This window comes from Thamnophis sirtalis, unplaced genomic scaffold (assembly GCF_051295495.1).
Source record: "Thamnophis sirtalis isolate CommonGarterSnake01/CBP01778 unplaced genomic scaffold, rThaSir2_p1.2 scaffold_2, whole genome shotgun sequence".
Taxonomy (NCBI): domain Eukaryota; kingdom Metazoa; phylum Chordata; class Lepidosauria; order Squamata; family Natricidae; genus Thamnophis; species Thamnophis sirtalis.
This window is the reverse complement of record NW_028261382.1, coordinates 21,012,350-21,030,118: the sequence shown is the minus strand read 5'-3', so window position 1 is coordinate 21,030,118 and position 17,769 is coordinate 21,012,350. Positions and strand designations below refer to the sequence as shown.

The 17,769-nt window shown below is 44.3% G+C and overlaps 1 protein-coding gene across 1 annotated transcript in view; it reads left to right on the top strand.

The window, feature by feature from the left end:
- Positions 1 to 17,769, top strand: part of MEGF11 (multiple EGF like domains 11) — a 451,035-nt gene that overhangs the window by 249,343 nt on the left and 183,923 nt on the right. The window contains exon 8 of the mRNA XM_087707602.1: positions 9,548 to 9,760. Coding sequence (XP_087563728.1) covers positions 9,548 to 9,760 — 213 coding nt within the window. The remainder of the gene's footprint in view (positions 1 to 9,547; positions 9,761 to 17,769) is intronic.

Below are 17,769 nucleotides of genomic sequence, written 5' to 3'. Positions count from 1 at the left end.
GAAAAGTTGTGATCTTGAAATGTATTCAAAAATTCCTATTTAGACAAGTTTATTTTTGTTTATTTGTTTATTATTTATTTATTTGTATCCTGCCTTTATTATTTTTCCAAAAACTCAAGATGGTGACTATAATCAATACCTTTTCTTTCTCTTATTTTTCCCCACAACAACCCTGCGAGGTGGGCTAAGCTGAGAAAGAGGGATTGGCCCAAGGTCACCCAGTCAGCTTTCCTGCCTAAGGCGGAACTAGAACTCAATGTCTCCTGGTGATTGGCTCAAAGTCCCCCCCCCCAAATCAGGCTTCATGCCTAAGGCGGGACTAGAACTCACCGTCTCCTGGTGATTGGCCCAAAGTCACCCAGCTAGTTTTCATGTCTAAGGCAGGACTAGAATTTACCATCTTCTTCTGATTGGCCCAAAATCACTCATCTCTCTCCCCCACCCCTCTCTCTCTCTCTCTCTCTCTCTCTCTCTCTCTCTCTCTCTCTCTCTCTCTCTCTCTCTCTCTCTCTCTCTCTCTCTCTCTCTCTCTCTCTCTCTCTCTCTCTCTCTCTCTCTCTCTCTCTCTCTCTCTCTCTCTCTCTCTCTCTCACACACACACACACACACACACACACACACACACACACACATTCTATTGTGGTCAGTAACCAGCAAATAAATAAAATACAGAGAAGCACACACCTGCTACTATATACTATATAAGGTTCAGTTTACTATTTATATTTTTGGCTGCCCAACTTGGAAGTCAAGAAACTGTGTGTCCTTGAAGTGGGAAATTCGCCATTTGAAGGAGAGCAAAAGCAAAAACAAGGAACCTTTTTCCTAAATGCTTCATAGCTCTCCTGGAAATGAGTCGCATTTTTCCAGAGAGATATTATCGCTTCTAACATTTTCATTGGCAACAATCCCCATTTTTATTATTAGTTAGGTTGCTGAGGGTTTTTTTAATGTCCCTTATAAAGTATAATGGATTAAATTTAATTTAATTTAGATATTTGCAGCCATAAATTTAACAGGGAACACTCCGTGTTTACAGGATATGCAAATGCATTGCTGTTGCATCAATTAATTCCCTCAAGAGTAAGCCATGAATTTTAGCTTTTTTTCCTCTATCCTGCAGAGTTCTTAGTCTGTCTTCTGTTTGCTGAAGAAACATGGCTCCCAATTCGTGAAATAAAGTTTTAAAGCCAAAACTTTTGCAATTCCAACTTTTATGTCTGGCTTTAGTTAAAATTTTCACTAAAAATTCAATTAAATTTAATGAACAGACACTCTTTGTTTTTAGATCTCTTCGTGCTTTTATTTTACCTTTAAAAAAAACAATGAACAACCAATCTTTTTTTAAAAAACTGACACTTCTTGGTTTCTTTTATAATACAATCTCTTTTCTCTTTTACCATTCTAAACCAAAACTCACTTCTGATGGCTTTAAATAATTTAAAAATATTCCTATGAATAGATTTTTTTTTTAGTAGTACCCCAGCTGGAAGCTCAGTCTTGTGCTCCTTTAAAGATAGCTTGTAAATTTCTCCCTACTAAATGAAGACAATAAAGCATGAATGTTGAGGTAAATATTTGATTAACACGTCATAGTCACTAAAATGTGGGAAGCAAACTGCGGTTTTGCTTCTGGTCAGTTGGGGACAGTTGTGCATTTTGAATAATTTGACAGTTTAGATACAGATACAGATTGACAGAGTTGGAAGGGACCTTGTAGGTCATCTAGTCCAACCCCCTCCAAAGCAGACCCTACACCATTTGTGACAGATGGCAATCCAGTCTCTTCTTGAAAGCCTCTAGGGATGAAGCTCCCACAACTTCCGAAGGCAACCTATGTTCCATGGGTTGATTACTCTCCCTGTCAGAAAATCCCTCCTTATTTCCAGGTTGAATCTCTCCTTGATCAGTTTCCATCCATTAATCCTTGTCTGGCCTTCGGGTGCTTTAGAAAATAGCTTGATCTCCCTCCTCTCTGTGGCAGCCCCTCAAATATTGGAAGATTGCTATCATGCCTCCCCTGGTCCTTCTCTTCCCTAGACTAGGCATGCCCAGTTCCTGAAATTGTTCATTGTATGTTTTAGCCTTCAGCCCCTAATCATCCTGGTTGCTCTTCTCTGAACTCTTTCTAGAGTCTCAGTATCTTTTTATAGTGTGGTGACCAAAACTGGATGCAGAATTCTTAGGTGTGGTTTTATAGGACTTTATAGAGTGGTATTAGTACCTCACTTGATCTTGTGATATCAAACTTTCAGGTTGATAGCATTGAGCATCTTGAACATTACAGGTAGTTATCATATACAACCAAAATTTGGGTCCAAATTTCCATTGCTGAGGAAGACAGTTGTTAAGTGGGCCATGCCTGATTTTATGAGCATATTTGCCACAGTTGTTAAACAAAACACTGCAGTTGTTAAGTGAATCACATGGTCATTAAATGAATCCAGCTTTCCTCATATCTTTGCTTGTCGGAAACTGGTGGGGAAGATCACAAATGAGAACTGCACGCACGCTCACCTTTGCGCACTGGCAGCGAAAGTAAGTTGATTTCACCCCTAACTCAGATGTTGTCATAATCAAGGGCTACCTATATTTCCGTTTGTTCCTACACAAGGAACATCATCTTTGTAGTGTGAATGCAACGCTGTAGTGGGTGCCCACATGGGGGAATCACCCCAGGCAAGATGACTCTGTCGCATGAGTATAGAGAGGGGAGAGGCCGCCCTCCTTCACTCTTCAGTCTTAACTTCTTTACAAATTCTCTAAGTGTCATAAAAAATAACAAATTAGCATGAAACAAACCTCTAAAAGCATCCACGGAAAAACAACACAATGGGAAAAATGCACAATCAAATAAAAAGCTGGCGATATGCACCAGATGCAAAGTCAACTTGCTAAAAAGCAATAAAAGTTATGAAATATTACACTACCCAAGCCATAAAGCCAAAGGTAGGCTAATAATAATAATAATAATTTTAACAAAAACAGTCGCTTTGCAAGCACTTATAATGAAGCAGTGTGTGGTTTCTTTTATTTTGTTTCTTTGTTTTTGTTTTCCTATGTATTTTTTTACTGGTGCGTAGGAAATCGTGACCCGAAAATTTTAAATGTTTCGAGGTGCGGCATCCTTTTTTCCCATATCACTTTTATACAAATGGGTTGGCCACCACTCTTACCTATGTTCGTAAAAGGAAGCCGTATTTGTTACATGTATATAATGTGTTAAACAAAGCATGGTAGTGTTTAATATTTTGTGAAATTGTGGCCATTAATTCTACTGCTGACAAGTATATTAACCCAAGCCGAAATAATTATGCACTTATTATTAAAGCCCCAAAGAACGGCTGTAAAGTAGCTCTCGCCAGATAAGAAGGATGAACTGGAAAACTGAACAAGAATCAGGCAAGGGGGAGGTGCATTTGGTCGTGGTATAATTTAACCGAGCAGCGCATTTCACCCCTAATGGTCTTTCCGGATTGATAGGATAGGAAGTTAGACATTGCCACTGTGTGAAATTCACTAGTATTTGATCTTCCCAAGGTAGCAAAGGTATAAGCCACAGAGAAGTGAGGCCGGGGGAGCAAAGGGCTACTAATTATGTAAATGGATGAAGGCATCGAGGTTTGATTTTTTTAAGATGCTAGATAGTGCCTATAAATACAGGATGATATAGTGAGGTGTCAGCAGCCCATTCATCTCGATGAGCTTTGTGTTTTTCTGCTTGAACAAGCAAAGTGCACTTGGAACAGGTAACAGCGGGGCCTGTGTGTTTCTTCATCAGTGTTGCCAATTGCAGGATCCAATCTGAGTCCGTCACCGGGACCAACGGTTTATTCTTCCAAGCTTTCGAGATTGTGCTGGAGCCCATCTTCAGGGGACCTCTGCTGAATGGCCTCCGTCACATGCCCGAAAAAGGAGGTGGCAAGATGCCTTAGGGGTTAAGACACTGGGCTTGTCAGCTGGAAACCAGCCCAGGTTCGAGACCCGAGCACCATGTGACGGTTAAGCTCCCGTCCTCAACTCAGCTCCAGCCCAACTAGCAATTTGAATGCATGCAAAGGCGAGTAGATAAATAGGTTGTCAGAATTGCAAGTAATGCACGCATAGAAAGTAGAACTCTGAGGCAAATAGATTCCTCAAAGGACAATTTTATTGGATACACCGTATTGGCAAAATGATGAAAACCGACTCTAAAAGTCCCTGTTGTTTTCACCTAATTAAAAGAGAAAGTTTTCCCCTTCACCATCAGTCACATGGTTTACTTGAGGTGCTGGTCAGTTGCTTGGTTACTTCGCTTCTCCTTTCCCAGTCACTTGTTGGAAAGACCTTGGTTCCCACAGCAAAACTTTTTATTTTGACTGCAAAACCGCAGATAACTGTTTCCTTCCCCCTCCCATCACTGAGGGAGCTCAACCAATCTCATTGTACATATATTGGGCACTGACAATGAAGAATTATTATTATCTAGTGGCATCCCTGAAGCCTCAAAGTTGGCCCCAGCCCAGTTCAATCAGGGTTGACAATGGTATCACTTTGGTGGGAAAGTAGCAGTGCAGCAGGACATCGTACTGTCCACATGACTGTGGAAATGGACAGCGCTACTGTTCTGACCCAGCTCCCCAAACACGTCAAACCCTCTCAAGTGAACTCAAAAGATTCCTTTATTAGGAATGCCGGCAGCCCTGGCAAAACGTTTCTCTCTCAAGTCCATCCAGCCAGAAGATGAATAGTTGTCTGCTGCATCTATTCATCTCTGCCCCCTGCATTTTCTCCCCAGAGCTAGGGTGGGGCCTTGCTAGCAGCAATGGCTCTTCCATCCCAAGGACCGGCCCATAGATTTCCATTACTCTCCTCTCCTCTGCACTGACGTGCGGTGAGGTTTATGGCTGGTGAGGCAGTCCTTTCCCCCGACACCCCACTGACTAAAGCACTTTCTTTCGCCTGCCTGAGCTCGCGGCAGAGTTCAGGCGGGCTGCTGTGAGCTCAGGCGGGTGAAAGAAAGTGCTTTAGTCAGTGGGATGTTGCAGGAGAGGAGAGAATGCCTGAGCATTGCATTTATTAAGGAAAAAGGAAAAAAGGAAATTTGAAGGAAAAGAGAGAGCGTGGGGTGGGGGGCATTAGAAACGGAGAAAGAGAGGAGGAAGAGTGAGCACGACACTGCAGCTTTAAACAGAATGACAGAGTTGAAGCCTCTAAAAAAATGCGCTCTCTACTATGAGGCAGGAGAACTGCGTGCCTCAACTACCTCAGGATTTTTTGGCTTTTAACCCTCGCTTAACTCTGCTCAAGCGCCTAAAAAATCAGACTAAATGAGGCTAGCCTAACCTCAGCACTTGCCTTTTCTTATTTACATTTTTTTTCATGATTAACAGTAGTGAGGCTGTGCCTCCCCTGACTGCATGTCACTGCTCCTCTGCATTCTGTGCATCCACACGTCAGACACTGGACCCAGCTGTTTCTCCTCTTCCTCATCAGCCACCTCCAAACCTGGGGGCTTTTGACTCTCCATCTGAGGGCTGAAGGACGGCCCAGGCTCCGCCTCTGTCGCTCTCTCTCTCTCTCTCCCTCTCTCTCTCTCTCTGCCAGCTCCGTTTTTTCTTCCCCCTCAGAGGTCTCAGGTTGCCCTGACTCCCACGCCTCCTCCTCCTCCTTTGATTTGGCTGCTGGAGAGGGCCAGTGGGCCACAACAGCTGCCTTAATGGCCTTGAAATGGAGATGAGCGCCACTCTTTATAGTTGTCAAGGAGTAGCGGAGTAAAATCCGCAGGGATTCTTTTTTTGCTCAGTGACGGACTCAGCTTGGATCCTGCAACATTATCTTGGTACCCGTATATTTGCACTTCATTCATGGGAGTTGCCAATTGCTCAGCCAAAGAAAACATCGATGCTGTAGTCAGGGAGATCGAGGGGCTGCTCAGATCCAAGGGCCAGAAGGTTAGGTGTGAAAGCAGACACACGCATGTGCAAACACACACAACAGAGTTCCAGAAAGAAAGCCACCTGCGAGTGCTGACTTAGGAGGGGCAAGTCGCAGAACTGGCCACTGATATTCAGTTCTCAGAAATGATGAAAAGAGGTGGCAGGGCTGCGGGCTCAGTGGTAACCTAAGACAGGGCCCCCAACCCCTGGGCCACTTGCACAAGCTCTATTTGTGGATGTGGCATGTGTGTGTGCCCACCACTTGTGCTGCAAATGGAGCTGTGGTGCACGCACATGCTGCTTGCACACAGCCCTCCTCTCTCCCCCAGCGCCACCTCCAGCAGCCCACAAAGCTGGAAAGATTGGGGACCGCTGGCCTAAGAGATATTTGCAGTGAGATGCTACTTTGATATAATTTGAATCAGAGGAATCTGGACAGTTCATTTTGAGAGAAAATGGGCCATTTAAAGATTATAGATATTCATGACATACTGTATTTTTTGGAGTATAAGATGTACCTTTTCCCCCCTAAAAGAGCATGGAAATGTTGGTGCATCTTATACACCGAATAGAGCCAATTTTGGTCTCCCGAAGCCCCTCTCCTGCATCCCATTTTTGTGAAAAGGGCAAAAAATGGGCTGTTTTTTGCAAAAATGGAGGCATTTTTGCCCCCGCCCCCCCAAAGCACTCTGCAGGCTTCAGCAGGGTTGGGGGAAGGGAAAAATGTCTCCATTTTTAAGAATAATGGCCCGTTTTCTGCCTTTTTCTTTTTGCAAAAACAGGGGCATTTTTGCCTTCCCCCAGCCCTGCTGAAGCCTGCTGAGTGCTCCTGGGGGCCGGGGAGGATAAAAACTTTTTTTTCTTACTTACCTCTTTGAAATCTTGGTGCGTCTTATACACCGTTGCCTCTTATAGTCCAAAAAATATGGTACCTGTAAGGTTTTCCCGAATTACAAAAGCACACCCAAAAATTCCTCTTGGTAGAAAAACTGTCTTCCATAAAGCCTAGAATTCTGAATCTTAGCAAAGTAGCTTTCCAGAGGTGGACCTATTTTGAACTATTTACTTTTAACTGTTTACCTTCAGCAGTGATGTTTCATGTTTAATTATCTAAAAATGTAAACCAGTTCTTAATTAACTTCAGCCCAAACACTAAAAGTAATATTTCTATTTTAAAAGGTAGCAGAAGATTGTTCTACCCACTAAAATGCCTTAGAATCGCTATCACAGATGATAAACTCAGGCAGAAGTATATAGTAGATACAGCAGCTAAACTACTTGATGTTTTTCACAGCCTGTTTGTTTCTGATCAAAATTATATTAAATTAAATCAGTTGCTGTACATTCTTTTTCCTATTAAGCAATTTTATTGCTGCATTTCTTTTCCCAGGCAAGTAATATCTGCTAAAATATTTTCTCTCTTATTGTCATATTTTAACGCTTTGTATTCGGTGCAAAATGACCAACAAAAAAAAAGTGTTTAACAGAGATTCTCTGTGAGGCAGTTACAGTAAACATTTTAATCTGGGGTGGCACATGACTTGCTTGCCTTCAGATGTTGCTTCATCACTGGAGGTTTTGAAGAGGAGATTGGACAGCCATTTGTCCAGAATGATATAAGGTCTTCTGTTTGAACAGGGGGGTTGGACTAGAAGACCTCCAAGGGACTTTCTAACTCTGGTATTCTGTAACCTGTATGAATGTCGAGCCGTGGCGGTGCAGTGGTTAGAATACAGTATTGCAGACTAAACTCTGCCAACTGCCAGCAGTTCGATCCTGACTGGCTCAAGGTTGACTCAGTCTTTCATCCTTCCGAGGTGGGTAAAATGAGGACCCAGATTGCTAGGGCAATAGGCTGACTCTGTAAACCACTTAGAGAGGGCTGAGTAGGGAGGGAGGGAGGAGAAAGGGGCAATACCACTTCACAGTGCTTTACAGCCCTCTCTAAGCGGTTTTTAGAGTCAGCCTCTTGCCCCCAAGAATTTGGGTCCTCATTTTACCCACCTCAGAAGGAGAGAAGGCTGAGTCAATCTTCAGCCTGGTGGGATTTGAATTGGCAAATTGCAGGCAGCCGGCAGGCAGCTGAAGTAGCCTGCAGTACTGCCCTCTAACCACTGCGCCACCTTCTGCATTCCATTCCAAAAATGACCTTCCAAAAATGGTGCTATGATGAAGATCCAAGTCTCTTGCAGGTTTCAAAACCCTGAAGAGCTTCAGTCGTGGATTTATATGGCCTAGGGGAGACTGTGTAATTACTAAGGGGGCTGCGCCGATGAACGAAGGGAATTGTACAGTAACAGCCTTTGTAAAGATTACTGTCATTTATGGTCCAACAAGCATGGCCTGTCCCCATTTACTGTGCCTGATGGTCGTAGCCTTATATTAATTTGCACAGTTCCATGTTAATTAAACCCAGCGACTTCTAAAACACACATTTAAGTGTTTGTCTTGGGTTATCGAAGAGCCAAGAGCTGTATTGCCACCCTGGGAGAACTGCAAATCCAATCAGGGTCCAATGAGCCTGTTGGTACATAAGGCGCAATTTAGGCCAACATAAAGAGGTATTTAAAGAGATGACTATCAGTTTTCAACTAGGAGTGATGCAGTGGCCTAGAGGGAGGAGCTCTCGCCTCACAATCAGTAGGCTGTGAGTTCGATCCAAGGTAGAGGCAGATATTTCTCTCTCTGGGCACAATGAGAATACATCTCCTGAACAAAACTTCTCATTGGCAACAGGAAGGGCATCTGGCCATTAAAACATTCTGCTGGCTCCACTCAGTTGCCCAGACTCCAGCCCGCAAAAGATTATGGGGTCGTTAAAAGACGATGATGATCATCATCAGTTTTTAACTAAGGGCAGAAACTCAATCATTCCAGAAGCTTCACCTCTCCCTTGGGGAAGAAACGTGAAGGAGAACTTCCAACCTTGGTTTGTTTCAAGGTTCTTTCTCGGTGGGAAAAATAAAATAATTTCCATCAGAAACCAAGGAATGTTGCTAACACAACACACTAGGTTTCTTTATACGTTGGCCAGCTAGATACAATTGAGTCCATTTCTCTTGGACAGAGTGTCCAAACCTGTAAAAAAATAAATGCTTATCTGAACTTGGGAACTTTAAGACTTGTGGACTTCAACTCCCAGAATTCCCCAGCCAGCCGGCTGGCTGGGGAATTCTGGGAGTTGAAGTCCACAAGTCTTAAAGTTCCCAGGTTTGCAGACCCTTGGTTTAGAGACGTTCAAAGTTTCTGAAAAAAACAGGTTGCACCTTCACACATTTTCTCATGCTGGAAACAGCATGCTGGGTTTAATCTGGCAGAGCAAACTAACAACTCACTACTATACCCTGTCTGAGAGCATCAGAAATGGTCTCATGCTGGTCAGATCCTATGCAACATTGACAGAGTATTGACAGATTGGGAGTTTGGGTTGGATGTTGTATGGAGCCAACCCTTGTGGCTTCTGATTGATGTCTGGTTTATCCCAGAGTTTCTCAACCTTGTCGATTTTAAAATGGGTGGACCTCCTCTCCTCTGGACACCAGAGTCATGGATGTCCTACAAAACCCAAGTCTTTTGCAAGTCCTCCAGAGTGGACTATCTGATGCCGAGTCCATGGTGTTTCTTCATAGGTGTCAAGAGGAGTGTCCAGTGGGGACATTTGGCTTCCAGTGCATGGAGAAGTGTAACTGCGAGAACAGAGCCAAGTGCTACCACGTCAACGGAGCGTGCCTGTGTGATCCGGGCTTTAAGGGCATCCATTGTCAGGAGCGGATCTGTCCCGAAGGATACTACGGGCTGAAATGCAACAAACGGTGTCCGTGTCATCCTCCTAACACAGACAGGTATGTGGGCGGTACTTCTGCAAAAGGTGTAGAGTGAGGCGATTTCCAGCAGCCAGGAGGAAAACGTCACCGGGCCCTCTCTCTGCATAAGGAAAGGGATTCATCTCCTGCTCTTGGGCCCACTGCAAATAATGGGGAGGGGGGATTGCCAGTTGGGAATGGGAAGAACAGCATCTTGCTGGGCTAAGATGGAAAAGGGAGAAATTGAACTGGGGAGAAGAACAACTTTAAAATATGATTGATGGGATCTTTCACCCTTTTCAAGAGTCAAGGTGGAGAGAAGTCTCTACAGGACCTTGTGCCAGCAGTGAGCAAGGCAGCCGAAGGCAGTGAGTGGGCTCCTGGCCCGCCTTCACTCCCTCCCTCCCTTCCTCCTAACCTCCCTCTTTCCTTCCTTCCTTCCTTCCTTCCATCCATCCTTCCATCTCTCCATCTTTCTTTCCTTCATTCCCTCTCTCCCTCCCTCTTTCCTTCCTTCACTCCCTCCTTTCTTTCTATTTTCCTTCATTCCTCTTTTTCCTTCCTTTCTCCCTCCCTTCCTTTCTCTTCCTTCCTTCCCTGCCTCTCTCATTCCTTCCCTCTCTCCCTTTCTTTCTTTTTTCCTTCCTTCCTTCATCTTCCTTCCTTCCTCCCTCTCTCCCTCCCTCTTTCCTTCCTTCCTCTTTTTCCTACCTTTCTCCCTGACTGAGAAAACTCACAGTAAATGCAACTCAGTCCATGATGTGGTTGTTGACTTTGACCTTGGCTTCATCTCATTCCTTGTCCATATCAGATGATCTACAATGAATGGATGCACCACCTGGTCAGCAGGTAGACAGGGGGGGGGGTCAACAGACTGGCATTCTTGAGCTGATGGAAGTCTGATCACATTGGAGCTTTCTTGTTGTTGTTTTACTTTGCACTCAGCAGTTTTGTACACTCATAAAAGTTGGTGGACTCTTTCCGATCTTCTGCAAGTGATCATACTGCGTTGAGCCTCTTTTCCATTTCTGCCATATTTGATTATTTCAGAACAGCTCGACTCTCTCAACCCCAATTTATCTGACCTTTTCTGTCCTTCCAGAGTTACAGTCCAAAGTGACCCATTTCAACCTGGAGACAAACAGCAAGGTAGAAGTTTTAACGGAGATCACTCAAACTCTGCCTGGAGTTAAGCTCCTGTCTCAAAGATTACAGAGTTGAAATTCTCTGTAAGATAGTGGTATAATTGGTGCCTTAGTTATATGCCTTTGGCTCCACAAATCAAATAAAATCTAGCTCTTTTGCTAAGCCAGATCATCTGACACAGGCAATAAGCTTTCTCCATCAGAGAGAAGAAGGCAAGCTAGGAAAGAAAAGGGAAGTGGAAGGAAGGAAGAAGGGGAAGGAAAGGAGAAGAAGGAAAGGAAAAGAAAAATAGGAAGAAGGGGAAGGGAAGGGAAGGGAAGGGAAGGGGAAGAAGGAAGAATGGGAAGGAAAAGAAGGGGGAAAAGGAAGAAGGGGAAGGGAAGGGAAAGAAGAAGGGGAGAAGGGAAAGGGGAAGAAGGAAGAAGGGGAAGGAAAGGAAAGGGAAAAAGGAAAAAGGGAAAGGAAAGAAAGGGACGGGAAGGGAAGGGAAGGAAAAAAGGAAGAAGGGGAAGGAAAGGAAAGGGGAAAAGGGAAAGGAAAGAAAGGGAAGGAAAAAAGGAAGAAGGAAAGGGGAAAGGGAAGAAGGGAAAGGAAAGAAAGGGATGGGATGGGAAGGGAAGATGGGACAGGAATCTATCTGGGTAGAATGTATTCATGAAGGGACTTACAGAATGTGCCTTTTTGAAGTTCTAAGTAAGTAAGAGTCTCTATTGGAATAGCAGCTCAAAAGATAATTGCTTCAGATGTGGAAGGCTTTATATATTAACCAGCATCTTAAATGGGGCAAAGAAAGCAGAATATAATTTTTTTTGCATTAAGAATAGAATGTCAGGGTTCCAAATGGCATCCAAAAGTAAATCAGAGTCCAAGGCAAAAGATTCCTCAAAGTTCCAATTTATTAAGAGAGCCTTGTTGGCACATCTGGGAAAACCCGAATCTAAAAGCTTCCCGGTTTTTCCCACCCAAGATCTTTCCCCCACACCCACAAGTCCACCACATGGCCCAATCTTCCACTGCCATGCTGGCAGCTTCCACCCATCCAATTCCAGTCAGGTGCAGAGATGCAGAGACAAAGGATGACCTTGGCTTTCTAGAAAGGAATTTCGTTTTGGCTACATAGCTTCTAACTCCGTACAATCCCCCTTTCCATTTTCCCACCATAGAAAAGGCATAGTAGAATAATAGAAAGTGTAGCAGGCCAGAATAAGAGAGTTGGAAAGGACTAGGGAGGTCTTCTAGTTCAACCCCTGCTCAAGTAGGAGACTCTACACCCGTGATGGCGAACCTATGCGTGCCACAGGTGGCATGCAGAGTCCTCTCTGCGGGCACGCCAGCTGTCACCCCAGCCCAGCTCCACTGCGCAAGTGCGCACACCTCCTGCTGGCCAGCTGGTCTTCGGGTCTCTGCTGCATGGGGATGGGGCCTTCCCCGATGTCCACAGTTTTCCCCCAGTGCACCCTACCTTCTGCCACTTGAGCCTTCCCTGATACCTGCAGGTTCCACCCTCCGCAGGTGCCTCTCCATGGCAGGAATGGAGAAGAAATCCTGGGCAATCTGGAGAGAAACTGCAGAGATTGGGGAAGGCATGGGAGGCAGGAATAGAGGAACATGATATTTAATGATCTAGGACCGGGATGGCGAACCTATGGCACGCATGCCAGAGGTGGCACGCAGACCTCTCTCTGTGGGCACACGTGCCATTGCCAGTTGTTCTTCTGGTTTCCAATGTGCCAGCCAGCTGGTCTTTGCGGGTCCTGGAGCACCAGAAAATGGCCAAAAAAATTGGCCAAAAACAGCCTGAAAAACAGTCTGAAAATGGCCCCAAAATGCCCCCAAACAAGCCATTTTGCGGGCCAAAAATGGCCCTCAAAACAGCCAAAAAGCAGGTCTTTGGGTTTCCAGCACTCCGGCACACACACATGCACATACATTCTGGTTTGGCCATTTGGTGCCGAAAAGGTTCGCCATCATTGATGTAGGACACCTGGCATTCTTCTCATTGAGGTCTTGGCTGGAGCCCCCTGTGCTGTCAGGGATGGATGGTGTCTGTTTCTGGGCTTCTGCATGCATCCCTCAGTCCTTCTGCTACAGGAACCTATGGGTGATTTTAAAAAGTACAGTATCTGAGAGACAGAGGTTTTCCTAGTCTTCCTCTGGTCTTCTGGATGAGGTTCCTGTCAACATTCCAAGTCATGCACCCATTGAAAGCAGAACTCCGAGGCAGGTATATTCTTCAAGGAACAATTTATTGGATGCTTCATATTGGCACAACTGGTGAAAGCCGACTCTGAAGTTTCCCGTGGCTTTCACCTAATTCAAAAATGAAAGTTTCCCCTTTACCCCAAGTCACTGGTCACGCTGTCCAATCCAGGTGCTGGCCAGTTGCTTGGTTACTTCGCTCCTCCTCTGGGCACCCCCCTGTGAGAATGCCCTTGGTTCCCACTGGAAAACTTTGTTTTGACTATTCCGCCCTCGCCTCATCTCTTCTTCTGCCTTGTGGCAACCCTGAAGCCTGAAAGATGGCCTCAACCAGGTTTGCTTCCAGGTTGACAGTTCTTTTCCAGAGTTTTTAGCCAGCCATGCCTTTTTTGACAGTTTGCCTTCTGTATTTAGGGATAAAGAGTTTCCCTACCCTCATTTTAGGAACACGGTGGCTCAGTGGCTAAGACAATGAGCTTGTCGATCAGAAAGGTCAGCAGTTCAGCAGTTCGAATCCCTAGCACCGCGTAACGGAGTGAGCTCCCGTTACTTGTCCCAGCTTCTGCCAACCTAGCAGTTCGAAAGCACGTAAAAAATGCAAGTAGAAAAATAGGAACCACCTTTGGTGGGAAGGAAAGAGCGTTCCATGTGCCTTTGGCATTGAGTCATGCCGGCCACATGACCACGGAGACGTCTTTGGACAGTGCTGGTTCTTCGGCTTTGAAATGGAGATGAGCACCGCCCCCTAGAGTCGGAAACGACCAGCACATATGTATGAGGGGAACCTTTACCTTTAACCATTACCTTAACTTTGAACGGTAACTTAACAACCTGTTGTAAATCAAGGACGGGTAATCCTCGACTTATGACCATAATGGAGCCCAAAATTTCCATTGCTAATCAACGAGAGTTGTTAAGTGAGCTTTATTCCATTTGATGACCTTTCCTGCCACAGTTGAGCTGCACTGGCTTCCGATCGGTCTCCGCACACAATTCAAGGTGCTGGTCATCACCTTTAAAGCCCTACATGGCCTAGGACCTGGATATCTGGGAGACCGCCTCCTGCCACATACCTCCCAACAGCCGATAAGAACTCACAGACTGGGCCTTCTGCAGGTGCCGTCGACCAGACAATGCCGGCTGGCAGCTCCTCGGAGGAGGGCCTTCTCTGTAGCTGCTCCAACCCTGTGGAACGACCTACCCTTAGAGATCCGGACCCTCCCCACTCTCTCGGCCTTCCGAAAAGCCACTAAAACCTGGCTATTCCGGCAGGCCTGGGGCTCTTGACTCCAGGAATGAAGTCAAGTCCCACCCAGATTGAGTGTATCGTGCATTGTTTTTAAATTGTTTCTTTATTTTAACTCTTTATATTAACTTTTTCTGTAAGCCGCCCGGAGTCCTACGGGATTGGGTGGCATATAAATCTATTAAAAGTTAAAAGTTAAAGTTAAAGTTGTTAAGTGAATCCCTGCAGTTAAGTTAGTAAGACAGTTGTTAAGTGAATCTGGCTTCCCCATTTGACTCTGCTTGTCAGAAGGTTGCAAAAGGGGGTCACCCAACCCGGTGACAATGCAACCGTCATAAATATGAATCAGTTGCAAAATGTCTGAATTTTGAATATGTGGCCATGGAGATAGTGCAGTGGTTGTAAGTTTGAAAAATTGTCATAAGTCACTTTAGTGCCATTGTAACTTTGAAATAAAGGGACGCAGTGGCTCAGTGGCTAAGATGCTGAGTTTGTCGATCAGAGGGCAGGACAAGAAACAATGAGCACCGCCCCCTAAAGTCGGGAACAACTAGCACATATGTGTGAAGGGAACCTTTACCTTTTACCCTCATTTCACGAATTGTTGCATCCATTAAGGAAATCTGGGTGGATTCTTAATGAAGGCTAGGTAGGACTTTCAAATTTGATATAGGAATAAATGACCTTCTTAGCATTTATTCCCACTGTATAATATTTTGCATTGTGTGCTTCAGATCCAGCCAGATCTCTCTTCATGGCTGGCTTCTTTTTAACTTCCTATTTGTTTTGTACCTGCTTTCTTGCCTTGAAACAGTCTTGTCTCCAGATGGTATCTGCAGCTCTTAATAAATGAGTCTAGTCACTCAACTGATAAAATCTGTCATTCCGCTCAGCCTTATCTTGGTCCTCGGGGGACAGGAGAGACAGTGGCAAGCACGGATCCATAGATGTATTTTTCATGCATTGTGTTGGCATTTCAGGGTTTAACTTTCCAAGAAACTCGACTTCAGCTTGTTAAGTTTCGAAGACAAGGAGGTACCAAAAGATGAAAGACCTTTGACCTTCTCAAAGGACATCTGTCTGTAAGGATTTGGGTTCCAGTCTATCAGTGGCATTATCATCATAGCCAAGGAGCATAATATCCGTGTCCAACATCGGATCCGATTCTTGTACAGAGTGTACCTTGGTATTCAGCTGCTTTGAAACTCATTGAATTCGGTACAATTAGTCCTTGACTTACAAGAGTTCTTTTTGTCACCATTCCATTGTTACTTTTTGTCCTGCCTGCAAGTGCTTTGGATATTAGATTAGATTAACAGAGTTGAAGGGACCTTGTAGGTCAGCTAGTCCAACCTCCCATCCAAGCAGGAGACCCTACACCATTTCTGACAAATGGCAGTCCCAAAAAATGTGACTTATGACCATTTTTCACACTTATGACCGTTGCAGCATCCTCAGGGTCACATGATCAAAATTTAGATGCTTGGCATCTAGTTCATATTTATGACGGTCGCAGTGTCTCGGGGTTACATGATCCCCTTTTGCGACCTTCTGACAAGCAAAGTCTAGGAGGAAGCTAGATTCACTTAACTGCAGTCAGTCACTTAACAACTGTGGCAAGAAAGGTTGTAAAATGGAGCGCAATTCACTTAACAAATGTCTCGCTTGGCAACATAAATGTTGGGCTCAATGGTGGTCATAAGTCAAAGGACAACCTGTACTCAATGCATTTTGACACAAAAATCTTGTCCCATTACTCGTTGTTTGGTACTTGACACCCAAGCTAAAACTTGTCGACTGCCTTGTGATTTACTACACTATTCTTTATGGGAAAAATTTGTTTGGGAACTTTCAGATTCAGGTTAATATCAGGGTTCCAAAAAGCAAATAGCAGGGTTCCAAAAAGGTTCCAAAGTAAATCAGAGTCCGAGGCAAAAAAATCCTCAAAATTCCGATTTATTAAGAGAGCCATGTTGACACATCTGGGAAAACCCGAATCTGAAAGTTCCCAGGTTTTCCCACCCAGTTGAAAGTTCAAGATCTTGCTCCGACACCCACAAGTCCATCACATGGTCCAATCTTCTGCTGCCACGAAGACAGAATCCACCCATCCAGTTCTGGCCAGGTGCAGAGACAAAGGATGACCTTGAATTTCTAAAAGAATGTTGTTATGGCTACATATCACCCAACTCCATATAATCCCCCCCTACCATTTTTCCACAGTAGAAATGAATAGTCGAAAGTGTGGCAGGCCTGAAGTCCAAAAGAAAAGATGGCTTGCAGGCATGACACATTGTTTTTGGTACTCATCATGCCTCCCAGAACCAATTAAGGATGAGTAATGAGTTTCTACTGTAGATCTAATTCCAAGCTAAGGACTACAGTCTTGCCCCCCCCCCCCCCCCCCCCCGAATCAACCATGTATCAACAGTGGACACTTTGCTGGAGCTGAACTAAAAAGTAAAATAGAAACCTAGGCAGACACAACTTGTTTTGAGTCCATTTCGCTTTCCTCAGTGAATTTCATAAGTGGAATTTGCACAGAGGAGGATAAGATTCAGAATCAGGAGATACGAGCAGAGACAGAATATTACCGAAGGCAGAAATATAGATTTTAAGAGACAGAGAGAGTGAGATCAAAAAAATACCCTTTAGCTTTTCCTGAATGGCGTATTGGCTGTTGATTCTGTTCTTCTTGTTATTTGTCTCTTGCATGCATATTATTTAGGGGAATAAACTTTGTGCCACTCATAAAATAGCTGTATTTCATGTTGGTAATTTGTTTTTAAAAGGCCTAACCTTTTATATGCTGATGGAAGGCTCCGCCTTGCAGGAGAAATGCTTACCAGGTGAAGTGGTGTTTGGTTGAATTGTAATATACCGATTCTGACTGCAAGAAACATCTATTACTTTTGAAAGATTTAATTTAGTCGTGCAGGTGCCAGGTTGCTGGAAAATGTAGCGTTGTATGTGCCACAAAGAAGCAACGCAAAACCAGGGAAACTAAACCATTGCTTTGCTTTTTTCATTTTCTGTTTCCGTTCCAAAGAGATTAATAGAAGCAGAGGTGGGTGGAGGCACTGGCTGTTTTTATGAGTTTTCATCTAAATGTTAAGAGGTGTGAACCGAGGAACATATAATTCAAGGAGTATGTCAGTTGGAAACTTTTCTTATTTTTTTTATTAAGCTGATTAATTGTTTTAATTAGTTACTCGAGGAAGCATAAGACAGCTACAGAACTTGGTAATTTTTAGGCACAACATTATGTGCTAGCTCTTCCGTTGATAGCTTAAGTAGGGTGGGGGAGGGGGGTTGCGGGTAGAAAGTAGGCCAGCCAAGTAAAACTTTTCCTGGGGACTTTATAATTCTGGTTTGCATTCTCAAAGTAAAGTCAGTGTAATCCTAGGCTGCATTAACAGAGGGATAGCATCAAGAATGGAAAGACTGATACTCCTTG